Source organism: Helianthus annuus, chromosome 4, assembly GCF_002127325.2.
Source record: "Helianthus annuus cultivar XRQ/B chromosome 4, HanXRQr2.0-SUNRISE, whole genome shotgun sequence".
NCBI lineage: Eukaryota > Viridiplantae > Streptophyta > Magnoliopsida > Asterales > Asteraceae > Helianthus > Helianthus annuus.
Window position 1 is genome coordinate 187,419,694 of NC_035436.2, and position 18,261 is coordinate 187,437,954.

The 18,261-nt window shown below is 36.6% G+C and overlaps 1 protein-coding gene across 3 annotated transcripts; it reads left to right on the plus strand.

The window, feature by feature from the left end:
- The first annotated feature begins 14,534 nt into the window (after positions 1 to 14,534).
- Positions 14,535 to 17,610, plus strand: LOC110937561. Of its 3 annotated transcripts, none has more exons than XM_022179999.2 (3): positions 14,535 to 14,686; positions 15,318 to 16,046; positions 16,959 to 17,610. In XM_022179999.2, exons 2-3 carry the CDS (start codon positions 15,340 to 15,342, stop codon positions 17,419 to 17,421), a joined length of 1,170 nt encoding a protein of 389 aa, XP_022035691.1. In that variant the 5' UTR covers positions 14,535 to 14,686; positions 15,318 to 15,339; the 3' UTR covers positions 17,422 to 17,610. The 3 variants fall into 3 exon arrangements, with proteins under 3 accessions (XP_022035691.1, XP_022035689.1, XP_022035690.1); XM_022179997.2 differs by having other exon boundaries at positions 16,950 to 17,606; XM_022179998.2 differs by having other exon boundaries at positions 14,672 to 14,751; positions 16,950 to 17,606.
- Positions 17,611 to 18,261: the final 651 nt, after the last annotated feature.

Consider the following 18,261-nt stretch of genomic DNA (forward strand, 5'->3'; position numbering starts at 1 on the left):
AATGAGAAGTAAATCGGCTATCCCTATCAGAAACAATTGATAAAGGAATCCCATGTAAAGAAACGATTTCTTTTACATACAATTTGGCTAATCGTTCCATACTAAAGGTTTCCTTCATTGGTAAGAAATGAGTTGATTTAGTTAGCCTATCTACAACCACCCAGATTGTATCGTTACCTTTTCTTGTTTTGGGTAATTTGGTAACAAAATCCATTGTTATCAATTCCCATTTCCAAACTGGCATTTCTAATTGTTGTAACAATCCTGAGGGTTTCTGATGTTCAGCTTTAACTTGTGAGCAAGTTAGACATTTAGAAACATAAGCTGCTATATCCTTTTTCATTCCTATCCACCAGAAATTTTTCCTTAAATCCTGGTACATTTTATCACTTCCTGGATGCATCGTATATTTAGACTTATGGGCTTCTTCTAATATATGGTGACGTAAATTTCCTAATTTAGGCATCCACATTCTCTTTTTATGGAACCTCCAAATTCCATCTGTTCCTTGTTCTAATTCCTTAATCATTCCTTTTAATCTTTCAGTATCCTCCTTGATTACTGATTCTTGTGCTTTTCTAATCTGATCATTTAAATCTACTTGAAGATTTAATTTAAGAGAACGTACCCTTTTTGGCTTTTCGTGATACTTTCGACTTAAAGCATCAGCCACCACATTGGCTTTTCCTTCATGATACTGGATATCACAATCATAATGACTAAGTAACTCCATCCATCGTCTTTGCCTCATATTCAGTTCCTTTTGCCCGAAGACATATCTTAAACTTTTATGATCTGTAAAAACGGTAAACTTACTACCATAAAGGTAATGTCTCCAAATCTTAAGGGCAAAAATTATAGCTCCTAATTCCAAATCATGGGTTGAATAATTTTCTTCATAACTCTTAAGTTGTCTGGAGGCATAAGCTATAACCTTTTGACGTTGCATTAATACACATCCATATCCTAACTTTGAAGCGTCACAAAAGACTACAAAGTCTTCATTTCCTTCTGGTAACGCTAATATGGGTGTATGGGTTAATCTTTTGCTTAAGGATTCTAAAGGCTTCTTCTTGTTTTGGTCCCCATTCAAATTTAACAGATTTACAGGTTAACTTTGTTAAAGGGATGGCTATTCTAGAAAAATCTCGGATAAATCTTCTATAATAACCGGCCAATCCTAAGAAACTTCTAACCTCAGTTGGTGACTCTGGGGTTTTCCATTTGGTAATTGCCTCGATCTTTGTTGGATCTACATGAATTCCTTAATGGTTAACTAAATGTCCGAGGAATTGCACCTGTTCTAACCAAAATTCACACTTTGAAAACTTAGCATAAAGCTTTTCTTTTCTCAATAAACTTAAAAGTAATTGCAAATGCTTTGCATGCTCCTCTTTACTTTTAGAATAAATTAGAATATCATCTATGAAGACAATTATGAATTTATCCAAATATGGCTTACATATTCGGTTCATCATGTCCATAAATGCAGCTGGGGCATTGGTTAAACCAAATGGCATGACAGTAAATTCATAATGACCATACCTTGTTCTGAATGCGGTTTTAGGAATGTCCTCTTCCTGTACCTTTAATTGATGATATCCTGATCTTAAATCGATTTTAGAGAAAAATCGAGCTCCCTGAAGTTGATCGAACAAATCATCGATCCTCGGTAATGGATACCGATTCTTAATCGTGACTTTGTTTAATTCACGGTAGTCAATGCACATACGCATTGATCCGTCCTTCTTTTTAACGAATAAAATCGGTGCTCCCCATGGCAATGAGCTTGGCTGTATGAATCCTTTCTCCAACAATTCGTCTAATTGTTTCTTCAGTTCCTGCATTTCAGCGGGTGCTAAACGATAAGGTGCTTTGGCAATCGGTGCTGTCCCTGGTAACAGATGGATTCTGAATTCAACTTCTCTATCTGGCGGTAGTCCTGGCAATTCTTCAGGAAAGACATCTGAAAATTGGGATACTACTGGAATATCTTTTAACTCTTTTCCTTTAGTGTTAGTGATTATAGAAATCAAATACACTATTGATCCTTTCCTTATATAACTTGCAGTTTTCATCACAGAGATGAATTTAGTGGATCTAGATGGTTTATCTCCTTTAATTGTGATCTTTTCACCTGTTGGTGATTTTACTTGAATTGACTTTTGATCACATAAGATATTGGCTTTATTGGCTATTAACCAATCCATTCCTAACACGACATCAAATCCTACCAGATTCATTGGGTAAAGGTTTGCAATAAATTTTTGATTAAAAATTTCTATTCTTGCTCCTTGCAAGATTTCAGAAATCTTAACGGTTTCTCCATTTGCTGTCTCTACTAGACATTCTTGTGGTAGTTTAGTTAATGATTGATTTAGGAGTTTGCAAAGTGAAGTATTAATAAAACTTTGGTTTGCACCAGAGTCAAATAATACTTTAGCAAAAATATCATTAACTAAAAACGTACCAGCAATGACGTCCGGAATTAGTCTAGCTTCATCTGCAGTTAGAACGAATGCTCTAGCATTTTTAGTGTTCTTGTTGTTTGCAGCTGGGGCTAAATTTGGACAGTTTGTCTTAATATGACCTTTTTCTCCACAGTTGTAGCAGAATCCATTACTGGATTTCTTCTTGCAATTCTCTTCCTTGTGTCCTGGGGCCTTGCAAAAATTACAATAAATAGAGCATCTTCCAGAATGCTTTTTCTTGCAGTTTCTGCAGTATGGTGCAGAGGTAGAACCTATATTCCTACGGTTGGAATTCCCCGAACGGAATTCTTGAGTAAGCCTTTGGGTTAGGTTTCTCCTCTGGTCTTCTTCTCTAGTTCTCACTAGTTCATCAGTCAAGGTATTGGCTAGTTCTACAGCTTCCTCTATGGTTTGGGGTCTAGCTGCCTTGACTACATGTCTAATCTCTCCAATTAATCCCCAGATGTAACCGGAGATTAACACCGGTTCAGGTGATGCAAGGGTAGGTACTATCCTAGCATATTCAAAGAATGTGGTAGTGTAACCCTTACTATCTACCCCGGTCATTCTAAGATTCAGAAACTTATTTGCTATTTGTTCCTTTTCATTAGGAGGGCAGAATTTCCTTTCTACCATATTTTTGAATTCCTCCCATTCCATGTTATAAATTCTATCACTTCCTCTTGACTGGAGGATAGTGTTCCACCATTCTAAGGCTGCGTTTTTAAACAGATTTGAAGCAAACATTATCTTATCTTCTTCAGCACACTTGCTTATTTTCAGAACAGCCTCAGTTTTCTCTATCCAGCGTAGGGCTGCAATGGGTCCTTCATTGCCCGAGAATTCTATTGGTTTACAGGACCAGAATTCTTTGTAAGAATAACCATGTGGCATGGTTCTTCTTCTTTTGGGAATGGGCGCTTGAAGTACGGGTCCATTGTTCACGCTGTTTTCCAGTTCACTGGGTCGTTTACTGCTATGCTTACTTTTATTATTTGCTTCTTGAACTGTTTGAATAATAAATGGCATTGCATCTATAATTCCTTGTGCCACTATGTGTTGAACGGCACTATTATCCATTTGGTTTCCATTGTTGTTTGGATTCTCATTAACCACGTTATTGTTACTCTGGTTATCGTTATTCAGATTATCCTGATTTTCCTCATCGGCCATCTGAATTTTACACAATTACCAAATATTAATATCACAAATAATATTTGAATATAGCCAATCACATGACACGCACTTTTAACCAAAAGCGTCGAGCATTGCGACTTTTACTCTATTTATATAGTATGCATCATTACACACTAGTACTGAAATTTAAATTACAATACCGACTGAAATGTAAAGCTACAATACTAATAGTAGGCATCCGTATTTTTTTTCTAACACATACACACATATATTATTTTATTATTATTATTACTACTACCGTTCCTGTCATCACATTCACTAATATGGATTCATCCAAAAATCCATATTACGCTCATCGTATTTCCATACGAGGCGTTCTCCCACCTGTCGCATTCTATCGCTGCTTTCTAAAATTTCCTCCCCAAAAGTCCTAAGTTCTTGGACATTTTCTGCACTCATTGGGGGTGCAGGTTCTAGGACTAGGTTTGGAATTTGTGGTACGGGTTCCTGATACGGAGGCATAGGGGCCTGGTACGGGTATGGATTCTCTAAAATTTTCCTAACATATGCATCACTAATGTTGTAGGGATCTTGAGGATCTAACCCTGGGTAAGCTCCTAAATTGGGCATTGGCATATTTTCCTGTATTGGGTTTTGTTGCACGTAGTCCCTAACATCGTCCCACCAGGGGTCGTAGTTGTTTGGGTCTAGGGGATCTGGTGCAGGTACCCTAGGTATTTCCTCCGGGTTGTAATCAGGCATTTCTATCTGGTTTTCTACTTCCATGGGTTGGTCAGGATTTTGTGGTTGGGGTGCTAGCATTTGTTCCAGGTTTGGGTCAGCAGCAGCGGTTGCTAAAATATGGATATTAGCGATACCCCTATTGAGCATATCCTGATTATAAGCATCAGTCTCTCTTTTTGCTGCGGCTAACACTCGCTGTTCCTGCAACTTTTTCATTCTTTTCCTACGCTCGTGAGCTCCCCTACTGAACCATCCCCTCTTTTTCTGAGGAAATGGCTCTTCAGACTGAGCCTTAAACACAAAGATTCCTTCTTCTGTGTCAGCTGAATACCCTGAGAGGGCAGGCTGAGAAGAGGAGGTGCCTTCGCTCCTAGGCGAACCAGACAGTTGACGATAGGCGTCAGAAGGTCCTTGGTCACTCATACTGTAAACTAACAAATAGTCAGATAACACATAGCAAGAAATACAATTATACACGTATTTCCATAATTTATCTCCTAACACTTTAAATTTTGATGTCAGCAGAACACTTCTGTGGCTGAATCAGTGGCATAGCTCTGATACCACCTTCTGTCACAACCCCCGATCCCTAGTTCCCGGGAACGGGCGGCCGTGAGCCAGTTTCGGTGGTATCACGTTTATTTATCCAATTTGGCAGCGGAAATTTTCATCAGGACCGTAGTTAGGAAATGTTAAATCAGAGTAGACCACCTTGTTTAATAATATTAAACATATGGGTAAAAACCCAAGTTTCCAGTATACACATTTTATAGGAATAAATCCTATTTATTTAATAAAAACATCCATTTTATTCTTAGGTAACTTTATTGCCACTTTTCCAAGCCTTCAGTGCTGTCCAGCTGGCTTCTATTTGGCTTTCACATTTTGTTACCTGAAACGCGTTTTAAAAACATTTTGTCAGTGGGAAATACTGGTGAGTGAATCCCATTTTAATGAAATTTAAATAAAACCATTTTCACAGTGTACAGTTTTGAGGGCGCATCCGCAATTACATTTGTTTACAGGTAATACCAATTAACATCCATGGTACTGTCATCTGACTTATGGTCATGTTACTCCTCTCCCCAGGTGGTAACAAATTTTGTATACAAAACCCCAAATATACCATCATAATTGTACCCTTACAAATACTCAATAACTGCTTTGTATATATTTAATTAAGTGAGGTTTTGTTAAAAACAGTAAACAAAAAGATTTACAAAAAGTGAATCAACTCACATTGCTGTTTTAGGTTTTTCTTTAGGGTTTCCTGGTGAATATCTATAATTTACACAAATGCACGTGTGTTAGTATAATAACCCATTTTAACATTAGTAACACCCTCCCCGAGACGACATTCCAACGACTACGTCGGGCAGAACCACGACAGCCGTTACGGAACCCTAGATCAATCGGGCAGCGTATCTAATACGTCTCCAGGGGTTATAATACTTACATCGTAGCAGAACCTCGCTAATTAGGGGGTATAATACCCGCGTATAATTACTTCCTACAGAAATTGTGATTTGAGATTGAGAATGTGAGCGACGAAAACGAACACTGATGCGATCTATTTATAGTTGTGAAATCGGACTTCCTCGCGGCCCGCGTGGGATATGGGCAGGGCTTACGCGGCCCGCATTGACTCCGGTCAACTGCGTAGCTTGGCCCGGTCATCATATAGCTTCGCCGTGTGTTGGGCCACGTGGCGGCCCAGGGTTGCGCCACATTCTAGGTCGCGCGCGGCCCGCTTTAACTTAAACAAACTCGTACGCGGCCCACATGAACTTAAGATTTTAGCGAAGTCTGGTTACACCCTTACACGGCCCGCGTTAAGTTGAGGTGAGGTCAATGCGGCCCGCCTCAACTTAACAATTATTGTTTTTAATTTATTTTATATGTTATATTGTATTTTGGGCTCGGTTTTCACATACGGGGTACATATAAAGACATGTTGAGGCATTTTAAAGATATATTAGGGTGTCAGAACTATTATGAGGGTGTCGGTTTTACCGAGGGTTGTTATATAATCCCTCAAGGATTCCTGAGGTCCTTGAGTTATCCTGTAAAGATCACTGGTTAGTTTTTCAAAACTCCGACTGCAAGAAAATTGAATATTAAATAAATTCACTAAGTGGGCAAATGATGTAATCGAATGCGGAGGAACATTTAACAGCCCTTTTAAGGCTGATCCTGTCAGAGTAGAACCGAAACCCTTGCACAGGCAAGCTTCCTTGAGATCCGGAGGGATAGGGTTGATCTCCATCCTTTCCCTATATTGGGCAATATGCTCTTCAGGATCCGTGGTTCCGTCGTAAAGCTTCATGTTCAGAGTCTGAAATCTTTTTGGGATTTCAGCATCACATATAGGACGTACGAACCGAGATATCCTGTGGCTATCCTGGGATACTTCAGGAATTGGCTGCACCACCCCAGGTACACTGAATATCATATCCTTTAGCTTCTGAAGCTCTCTGGATAATTCTGACGTTACAGCTGTATCCTGCAAAGATCCAACACTGTTAGTGGCAATAGCATTATTATTATTAGATACGTTACCAGTCTGAGGATTCTGCCCATATCCTGAAGCATATCCTGAGCTCCTCACGGTTGACATCCTAACCGAGGAGGGTATTTCAGGAGTATGATTCTGAGGAAAGCTGGGCACAATATTCCCCCTATTATCCTCAGTATACACAGCTGAACTAAAGTTCAAAGTTCTGGGCTGTAATGGAGTGACGATATCCTCAGCAGGTCTGCTCGAGCCGGACTTCAGGAGTTGTATCTCCCTCAACAGCATCTGGTTTGTTTCCTGTTGCTGCCTCATTTGTTCCTGCACACTCCCAAATAAGGTTAGAATTTCATCATTAGAAGCCAAAATCGGAGTAGATCCCTGAACATTCCGAGTAGGGATAATGTCCTGAGGTTGCGAAGAAGATTGCATCCTTGGAGGAGGTGGTGGAAGCACCGGACCAGTAGTAGCAGAAGTTGTAGCAGACACAGTGGAGGAGCTCATGTTTGATCTTGAGGCCATTATGGACAATGTAGCAAAAAGTTTTGAAAATAGAAAACTGATTAGTGATTTGACAAAAATTTTTAGTAAAGAGAGCACCACTTGCCCCACGGTGGGCGCCAAATTGTTTTGGTCAAAAATTACCGAAGCAATTAAGTGATCAAATTAGTTAAGTGAGGTAGTGTGCTAGAAATATGTGTGAAAAATATGTTAACCAAGTTAATTACAAAAACAGTTTCAGGATACGGCTCCGGATATAGAGTTGTATCTACAATCAAACAATGAGCAAAAATGTAAAGGTTGACACGTGATGTACGAGGAAAGCCCTTGATCAATCTAGATCGCCGGCATAAAACCTCGGGAGCTGACAATCGCAGCTGCCTTGTTCTTCTATTGCTTCAAATATCAGGATACAGTGCAGGATGTGGTGTGGATCGACTAAGTGTTACAATGAAATTTGAATACAAGTGTGTTGCTTGCAATGAGCTAGAAAGTGAAAGTATGCGAGGGTGTTAGTGGAGATTGTGTGCCTTAAACTGATCCGCCCCCATCTATTTATAGTAAAGATAAAATAACAAACTATTCTAAACTTCCAGGATCCACCGAATATTCCTTCATCGAACGTTGTAGACCTGGTCTTTCGGGCTCAACGTCTCTCCTTCAACAAACTCGTTCGAGTCCTGAGGAGAAGAAGTCCTCTTGACCGTTAGCAAGTCTCAGCCTTTAACCTGCACGTGGTTAATTAACAAACCTCAGGATATCGCCCAGATGTTAGCAATATCCTCTTCCAGCATCCTGGTCACAAATAAACAAACAAAGGCAGGATATTGGTCAGGATATGTATGCTTAGAAAATGAGCCATAACAACGGTAACAGTACAAAAATATAGAAAAAATATAAAAAATATTTACTATATAATAAAAGAAACCATTTTAAAGACACTTGTCATCATATTAGGACATCTCTTATAGATAATTATTATTTTAGTTTAATCGTTTTTAGTTAATTATAGATAACCCTCCTACTAAATATTATTTAGTTTAATATCTTATGGATAATTATTATTTAGTTTAATTTTCTTCTCATTTATAATATTATTTATTTGAATTAATTATTACTTTTATATTTATCTATTTACTTCAAATTCAAACTTAATTATATAATTTGATATTAACTATAAATTTGAACATTTTGTTTAGTTTGGTATCAAATAGATTTTACGAAACCTAAAATAAAATTAACTAATATTATATATCATTTATACATTTACGGAGTTTTAAATAAAGGGTTACATTTAATGAGGCTTCGTTAATAATTTTTGCAATAAGAGAATAATCTATTTTTATCACGAAAACCAAACTTTGTGTTAATATATTAAATATTGTTATTTTCATTATACAAAATTACATTTACTCGACCCATGTAATACATGAGGTTTTTTAAGATATAACTTTTTATTATTTGATGTACAAAATTAGATTTATTCAATTCGTATAATACATGGGATTTTTTAAGGATATATATATTTTTTATTATTTAGTACAGAAAATTACTTTTATTCAAACTGTGTAATACACATATTTTTAAAAATGTATTTTTTTGTTATTTTGTATATAAAATTACATTTATTTAACCCGTGCAATAAATGAGGTTTTTAAAGATATATTGTTTTATTATTTAGTATATAAAATTTATTTATTCAACCCGTGTGATACACAGGGTTTTAAAGATATAAATTATTTATTTCGTATATAAAATTACATTTATTCAACGCGTACAATATTGTTCTTATAGATATAACTTTTTATTATTTAATAAATAAAATTATATTTATTCAACCCGTGCAATAAATTAGGTTTTTAAAGATATATTGTTTTATTATTTACTATATAAAATTTATTTATTCAACCCGTGTAATACAAGGGGTTATAACTAGGGGTGTTAATCGTGTCGGGTTGATGGGTTGGCAGGTTGACGGGTTGCGGGTTGACGGGTTGATGGGTTGAAATGTTCAACCCAAACCTGACCCATATTATTACTCGGGTCAAATATTTCAACCCTAACCCGACCCATATAAATTCGGGTCAACCCGAACCCGACCCGCTTAATCCGTATTTTTAAATGAGTCATACAAGTTGACGATTTATAAGAGAGTTGTTGAGTTTTAAGCGGATTCTCGATAACATATTTAATGATGAGTATCAGTGTGACAAATAAATAATATAATGTGTCAAAACTAATATTATTATAACTAACCACGTAAAATAGAAACGAAAAAAAAAACAAAAACAAAAATATAAAAGTTTTTTTTCTAAATACTTAAACGGGTTGATGGGTCAACCCGTATTTATACGGGTCAACTCGAACCTGACCTGTATTTAATGCAGGTCAACCCGAACCCGACCTGTTTTTGTAAACGGATCATGTTAGACGACCCAAACCTGTTTTTTTTCGTGTCGGGTTGACAGATTGTGTCAAAAATTGCCGCCTCTAGTTATAACCTAGTGATTACATACGATGATTCAAACCAATTGGACTTGAGGGGATGTTATAATCCAACAATAGTTTATTTTAATTGAAACAATATATAGTTCTAAATGTTTGTGGGATTAGTTTATTCGCAATGTATGTCATGACATCCAGTTGAATTTGATGATAACACAAGTAAATAAATAATAAATTATAGTTTTCCATAATTTAGGCAAATTTCTATCAGTAATATATATATGCTAGTTTGCTACTGATAAAGTCAAAGATATACCGTCCAAGAAATATCCTATACATTATGCCAAAATAACGATCCTCGGTTGATGTTTACTACAATTCACTACAAACAAAACACGATTGAACAAAATTTAGAAAATAAACAAAAATCTGTCTTCGTTACTTACTTTTTTTATAATTAACATCATACTTTTTTTTTCTTAATCATAGATTCATAGCAAAGTTTATTTTAATATTAAAACAAAACTATAATAGTTTAATAATAAAGTTGTAATTATGTCAAAACATAAACTATGGATTATTTGTAAGTTTGTCCATATATATGCTCATCGTTTTTTTCTTATTAAACCATATAATATACATTTGGTCAGTGGTGAACTTTATAAAAAGTCTTTTAGGCATTCACAACCACTTATAACTTTTAGCTAATAATATTTTAAATATTATATTTTACAAATAGTTTTATAGGCTACGGAGAAAACTAAGAAAAGAGTTAAGTGTATTATAATGTAATAAAATAATATAATTTACTGAAATCTTCTCTATAAATGGCGGCTTCATCGAAAATATATATTTTTTTATACATCGAGATGATATCATAATTTTAGAATTGAATCCCTACACTGGTAACATAGTGTGTACACTGATATCATACGACCAAATGCACATCATATATTTGTAAATTTGTACTTACCTGTTTTGAGTAATCAAAATGAATAACACAAAGTAAATAACTTAAGGTCGTTTGGCAAGTTCTTAGTGAGTAAATGTTAGACTAGTAAGAGTTCTAAACCATTAAGTGTTAAACCAGTAACAGATCTAAATCATTAAGAGTTAGTATAATACTTAACCGTTCAGAGAAAAATGTCTGACCACTTCAGATAAGATGTCTTAACCATTCAGATTCAGTATAATGTTTAACCATTCAAAGGCAAATATCTGAACCATTTAGACATCTGCTCACAAAACAAAGAGTCTAAACCATTAAATGTTGAATAAGTATGAGATTATTTACTTATTTATCTCAAAATGCTCACAACCCGTCACTACAGATATTACAACTTACATAATCCATGTGCAATCCAGTTTGATCTTACCGACCCGACCCGAAAGAAAGGCAGTTGGCCTCTTAAGGCTTTGAAGAGTCCGATATATCAACAGTCAACCAATCAGAGGAGGGGCAATCCCGTAGTCATGACTCTTATCCTTACTAGTCACCTGGCCCACCTCACTTGTTGCCACGTACATGAGTGTCAAAATCTTCATAAATGTTTTAGTAATAATAATAAGTGAAGTGATGATTAAAGTTTTATAATCAGTGTTAAAACTCAGACCGGTAGGACCGGGAGCCAGAACTTTCCAGGTAGATGTTTTCTTCGGGTCCAACCGTTGGACCCCGGAACCTCTTTTGTTTTTAGGACTCCACAATTTATAAATTTGGTTTAGAGTTACGAGAATTGAACCCATGATTTGTTTTATTTAAAAGGTAAACCGTAATGGTTTCAATTAGTTGAGATACATCCTTGAGGGCGGAGCTTTTAACGGGCAAAGGGCTGCATCTGTTCTAGCCAATGTTTTCGGTTAGTTTATTGTAATTTTTTCGATTTTTCGTTCGAAAATTATAAATTATATAAGTTCGTCCCTACCAATTATTTTGTCTAAAAATTCCCTGTCCCTATCAAGTTTATTGTCCAAAAAATTTATACATATTTTCGTATTGAGTCCAAAAAATTTGTACATATTTTCGTATTGAGTTAAAAGAAAACATGAAGAATATGGCTATTAGTAATTTTTTATAATTGTTTTTAAACTTATAGTGAGTTTAAATAAAGTTTGAAACTAGTTTTTTACGAATGAAACTTGAAGGTTCAAATTTAGTTTTTTCTTATGTGTAAGAACGAGTCTTTTGAATGAATGAACAACGGGCTAATGTGGGGTCAGCGCACTTAGTAAAAACATTTGCTTTTTAAAGGGAAGATCTTAGGTTCAAACCTGAACCTAGGCACGAGGTTTCATTTATAATAATTGTTGAAATAAAGTAAGGGTAACACTTGTTTTTGCAGACATAAACTGTCTGCAAGCTGATTTTATATGTTTTCATGTCTGCAACGGAAGATGTGGTCTGAAGCTATGCAAGCTGAAAATATAAGAGTGATTGTTTTTTTAAGTTGATAATGTATGCATAAACTGAAAATATGTAACTGTCAAACTTATCTCACTACGAGGAGCAATAACTTTTGACTATAATCCATGATAAACCTGTTGAAAACAAGCAAAGTAAATGTTAAAAACTGCACAAAAACAACTTCTATTTGTGTCAAAAAATTGCAGCAACACAGCTTCAAGTTGTGTCAAAAACTGCACAAAAACAACTTCAATTTGCTGTCGAAAAACAACTACAATTTGCTGTCAAAAAAACTGCCAAAAACTGCCAAAAATTGCAGGAGAAAAAAAGTACCTGGTCGGAGGAGAAGAGAGATGTCATCGGACGGCGAGGAGAAGAGGGAGGTCGGAAGAAAACTGGTCGGAGGAGGAGGAGCGGCGGCGTCTGGGAGGGGCGATGTGGGAGGGGCTGATGTTTTAAGCGTATATGAGAAAAGGAGTATATTCGGGTTTTTGTGATGATGTTTTAAGAAGGGGGTCCATAGCTTATTTTTTCACATCAAAAAGCTGAGTTCAGATCTATTTAAAAACAAAAAACAAACACTCTTCAAGGATAACGTCTGTACACCTGCAAACATCAGCTCTCTTAAAGATGTTTGAAGAAAAAAAACAAACACCTTCTACGTATAGCACACCAATCAAAATAACCAAATTCTAAATAAAATATTTTAAATGGTAAAACTCTCTTACACCACATGGGCTTGTTTTGTTAAATTTGTACGGTAGAAAAAGAACAACAGAAACGGTGTCGTGTAAGACTGCTAGGTGTGGAGGGCTTGGATTGGGGGTATTACTTGACACGTGATAGATGCAGAGCCGGCCCTGAAGGAGGGCGGGGAGGACAACCGAACAGGGCCCGTGATTTCGTAGGGCACGTAATTTAAAAAAAAAATCCGATATTATTTATGTAAAAATTTTTTTTAATAGGGTATAACCAAAAAAATATTAACATAGGCCCACTTAAAAAAATCATATTGTTTAAACTATTTAGCCCATTACGTTAGTGAGCCCAATACCTAAATATTTTCTAAAACTTAGTGGATTGGCGATGATTGCTATCGAGAACGAAGTCTTAGATGATATAAATTGTGAAGAGTTGATTTACCAATTTGCTATCAAGAATGCAAGGAGAGCTTCACGAAACATTGGTTAGCTATTAGCTTATTAGTTTTTACGGTATGTCATTCATTCGAATACCATATTTTGTATTTTGTTAATTGCATTGTTTATCGAATGCTATATTTTTGTCAACGGTTCAAAGTTTTATGGAAAACTAGTTTAAATTTTTTATTTAGTTAAGACCTAAGGGCATATTTTTTTGAGCTCGAACAGGGTACATGAATTCTTAGGGCCGGCCCTGGATAGATGTGAGCTCCATAAATCTACACCCAAAAAAGTGAGGTGTGGGAGCGGCGTAGCCAGGCCAACGTGGGGGGCCATGTGGTTTTTTAATGTTGACAATTATATAAAAACACAGCTTATATTGATTTAAAAAAAAAAAAGGTTACATAAAAGACAATCCTAAAATATAAAAAATATACTTAATAAATCCTAAAAAAAAACTACTTATTAAATCCTACAAAAAAATTACAACGTACGGTAAATATTAAAGTGGGAAACCCACTTAAACTCCGTATTCCCGTTGTACCTGTACTCGATTTTTGCGATCTCCACTCGATCGTCGTAGGTCTAGTTGCCCGCAGGGACACGGTCGAAGCAAACTTTAAACCGATCCAACCTCGGTTTGAGCTCACGTCATTTGTGTTGACACGCGTTTAAGTTGTGACCCGTGTTCACGACGTGTTGTTGGTATTGTTGGAACACTCTCCCCCAATATGCGGTTTGACCGCGTTGTAGGGTACGTTGTGCGTCCACAATCGATGTCACTAGTGTTATTTCCTCCTCTTCGGTCAAATGCACCATTTTCGACATTTTGGTTTGTGTGAGTATTTATAGGTAAAAAAATGTATTTTTTTTAATTTAAGTTACCATATGTAACCCCACCCCCAACAGCTACCCCCTAAACGACTATATCAAATCTGTCAATCAAAGCCAGCCATGTCACTCTGCCCCCCTCCCCTCCTCACGTCAGGCTCAATCTTCACGCCATAACCAACGCTACCTCGATGTAGTCTAGTCAGCGTTTTAGACATTCCGCCGCCTCAATTCACTTTGTTGCCCCAACCCACGCCCCATACTCCGTAGTGTAACTAGAGAAAAAGAGGGAAAAGAAGATAATAAACTAATAACCGAAAAATAAAAAACAAAAAAGGAAAAGAAGAGAGTGGGTTACTGGGACATAAATTCACCCCTTTGTAAGTTATCGAAGAATGGTGACTCAACATCATCATCATCATAAAGCAACAAGATTATTCATTCACTCCATCTTCTTCATCTCCCTCTCAGATCCAACTAACCTTCCAATCAATCGCTGGTCAGATTCTTTGCTTCCAGTTCCTTTCTTCCCTCTAATCTTCAGATATTATATTTTTCACTTGTGTAATTCATAATAATCACTCAATCTCTGTATAAACTAGATGCTAATTCTTCACTGTTTTTGCTTACCCACATACATGTTTGTTAATTTCTTAATTACCCTTTTGTTAAATCAATAAGCTTTTTACCAGATATTTGTTTAATTTGCATCAATCTGATTGTATGTAGATCTTTTTCTAGTATTCTTGTTTCTTGTTTAATTTTTTTCTTTGTCTTGCTCAAAAGCTAACATCTTTTGGATTATTTGATGTTGGATTGTTGGGATTATCATCTTGAAATAATAAATTTAGGTTTTTTTTTTTTTAATTCTTTAATTTCCCTTTGACACAAACCTAATTACAAGAAAATTATTGTAAAAAATTCTGAATAATTATAAATGAAATCACAGATTAATACTTTGAGACATTTAATGAATCTGGGTGTGCTCAAAATTCAATCTTTGTGCCCAACAGATCCATTTTCTATTCATTTTCTTGTTTTAATTATATTTTGTTATTGTTCTGTCATTGGTTTGCTTATTCACAGTGTTTTTTGTTAAAATTATGTGTCTTTTTTGTATGAAATATCAGTTCTTGATGGAATAAAAGAGTAATGGCTGCAGCAGAAGCACGAGCAGCATGGCAACGGACTGCGAACCGTTATTTTGTTCAAGAAGATGCGAAAAGAGCTCCGAAATTAGCTTGTGTTCCACCATCATCATCATCACAGTCGAAACAAATCGACACGAGACCTCCCACGAATGGAATTTCCGATTTTGCCCCTCCTACCGCCAACTCGTTGTACTCGAACCTCTCTCCGGATTCAAGATGGTGGCTTCGGTTGCAGCCTAACCATTTACACCAAACCGGTTTGACCAACGATAAAGTCAACACCGAGGCTGAAAATTCTCAACAATTTGTCGACATTATGGATTCTCAGTCAACTATTAAAGTTGACCGTGTAGGTGAAGAATCGTATGAGTTTGTGGAAATGGATTCTGTTTATAAAGAAGTGGATGAGTTCAGTTTGGACTCGGAATTCCCTCATTGGATGGAGATTGAGAAGAACCATGAGTTGCCGTGGTGGCGAATGGCCGATAAAGATGACTTGGCATCGTTTGTTGCTCAGAGATCGAATGATTTCATTGAGAATTGTGATTTACCTTCGCCACGAAACGCAAGTTTCAAGAGGGACCCGTATGGTGATGATCGATCTGCGCGTAAGAATGATGATATATCCACCTCTTCTAGGATTTCAAGACCACAAAGGCCCCAATGTGAAAATGCAGCTAGCCCAAATGCCAGTTCAGGGCCAGTCAGGTATACTTTTGACTTTTAAAGCCGATCGGATCGTGTTTGACTTCCCTTGTAAGTTATGAACTATTTGGATTTTGTGAGAACATTGATTAGTATGTTGAAGTTTTCTGGTGAACACTCAAAATGAGTAAAAGAATTTGAACCGCGACTAGGGGTGCGAACGAGCCGAGCCTTATCGAGCCTGAGCCGAGCTTGAGCCTAAATTAAAGGTCGTTTATTTATCGAGCCTGGCATGTGAAGCTCATCACGCTCGTCGAGCCTTATCAAGCCTAGTGTAATATTAATTTTTATTAATATTTAATAACATTTACCCTTTATTTAAAGTTATCTAGTAAACTAGCCGAGCTGAGCTTATTCAAACTTGATTACGAGCCGAGCCCAAACCTTAAAATAAGCATATTTAGTAAATGATCCCGAGCTTTACTCATCGAGCTCGCGAGCCTAAACGAGTCTATTATTTATATTATTTATATTTAATATATTAATTAATAGATAATTAACTAGCTGAGTCCAAGCCGAGCTCGAGCTTTAAAAACAAAGCTCAAACCGAGCCGAGCTTGAGCTCTCATAAGTTAATCGAGCTCGGGCTCGGCTCGTTTGCACCCACCGCGACATATACAAATTGAGTTATTAGGAAAAGTTCTGACCTCAAATGTTTAGAGCTAGTCAGGCATCTTACTATCCTTCAAACTGAACGTTTAACTTCCATTTTAAATTATGGAATGTTCGAAGTATTCTTTAAACGTCGATTGCCCTGTTGATTTTTTCTAGCAAACGCTCAAATTTAAAAAATAATTATATATATATATTTTGATATATTTGCAGTATATGACACATACGAATCGAACTGTTAGCACTGATTTTGACCTTAAATCTTGACTTTTTTACTGTGTACTTTCTTATCAGTCCTCTAAGCACACAAAGCGGTGTCGGTGACAGCACAGTTAATGAAGGTTCTAGAATTCTAGAGATGGATCCAAGCAAACGTAAGCTTCTAGAAGCGCTCTGCCATTCACAAACACGAGCACGAGAAGCAGAAAAGGCAGCAAAACAAGCATACGAGGAGAGAGAACATGTCGTGAGGCTAATATTCAAACAAGCATCTCAATTATTCGCGTATAAACAATGGGTATATCTTTTACAGCTCGAGAATCTTTATAACCAAATAAAAACCAACAAGATCGCCCCTGTTTTACCGGCTTATCCATGGCGCGTGCAACGCAGAAAAACACGCAGGAATATTCCCGCTAAGAAAAGAACACACGAAAAACGAGGTAACTGTGATTTAGGTGTGTATGCCGTGGCTTTTGCTGTTGGATTGGGGCTTGTTGGTGCGGGTTTGCTGCTTGGGTGGACCGTGGGTTGGATGTTTATCTAGTCATCGTAGTAGGAATGTTTGAAACGATTGTGATGTGTAGTGTACAAAGTTGTTTTCGTGAAATTGCTAGCTAGCTAGCGGTATATAGTTTTGGTATCTTTGATAGTTTGGTAACGAGTTTGTAGTTTTACTTTTGTGCTCATTATGCGTGACATTACCGGTAATGATATTACCACTTTTTTTTATCAATTCTAACCGGTCATCAGTCTCAGACATGGGCCGGGCCAGGCCTGCGCATCCTTGTTCAATCCTGATTAGGTTCAAGGATCCTATATCGGCTCATGTCATTTCTATTGATACAGTGGTAAGCATTTGAGTCCCTCTAGCATAGGGTCTCGTGTTCAAATATAAGTTCCAGTGGTTTTCTGTATTCAACTCTCTTGAAGGCACATGTCAAGCGCAAACTATGTTTTACCTGATCTCATTGGTTAGTAGGGTATTCGTATAGTTGAAGAAACATGTCAAGCGCAAACTAAGTATGTAAATAAGTTAAAACAAGTCGTGAGTTACTTGAAATGTGTTCGAAACATATTCTAAGTTGACGTGATTCAAGTCTATTTGAGCTTGAGCTTGAGTATAAAGATACTAGATCTATAAACCGGATAAGTTAGTCGTATTACAGTTTATGCTTTTGTATACGTGTATATTATAGCAATTCGTCAACCTCGACATGAAAGTAATCATGATAACCATGTGCCACCCAAACTAGAGGACGATCCGTTATCGAGCTTGAATGTTTAAGGCCAAGTTGAGCTAGATCTTGAGTTGTATCATCTTGAGTAAGTCGATTGTTCAATTGCCATAAGAACACCTTAAGACGCAAGTGGATAAGCGGATTGA

Coding starts and splice junctions, on each gene's coding strand:
- LOC110937561 (XM_022179997.2), top strand. CDS start 15,340: ATGGCTGCAGCAGAAGCACGAGCAGCATGGCAACGGACTGCGAACCGT. Junction 16,047..16,949: donor GCCAGTTCAGGGCCAGTCAG/GTATACTTTTGA, acceptor CTTTCTTATCAG/TCCTCTAAGCACACAAAGCG.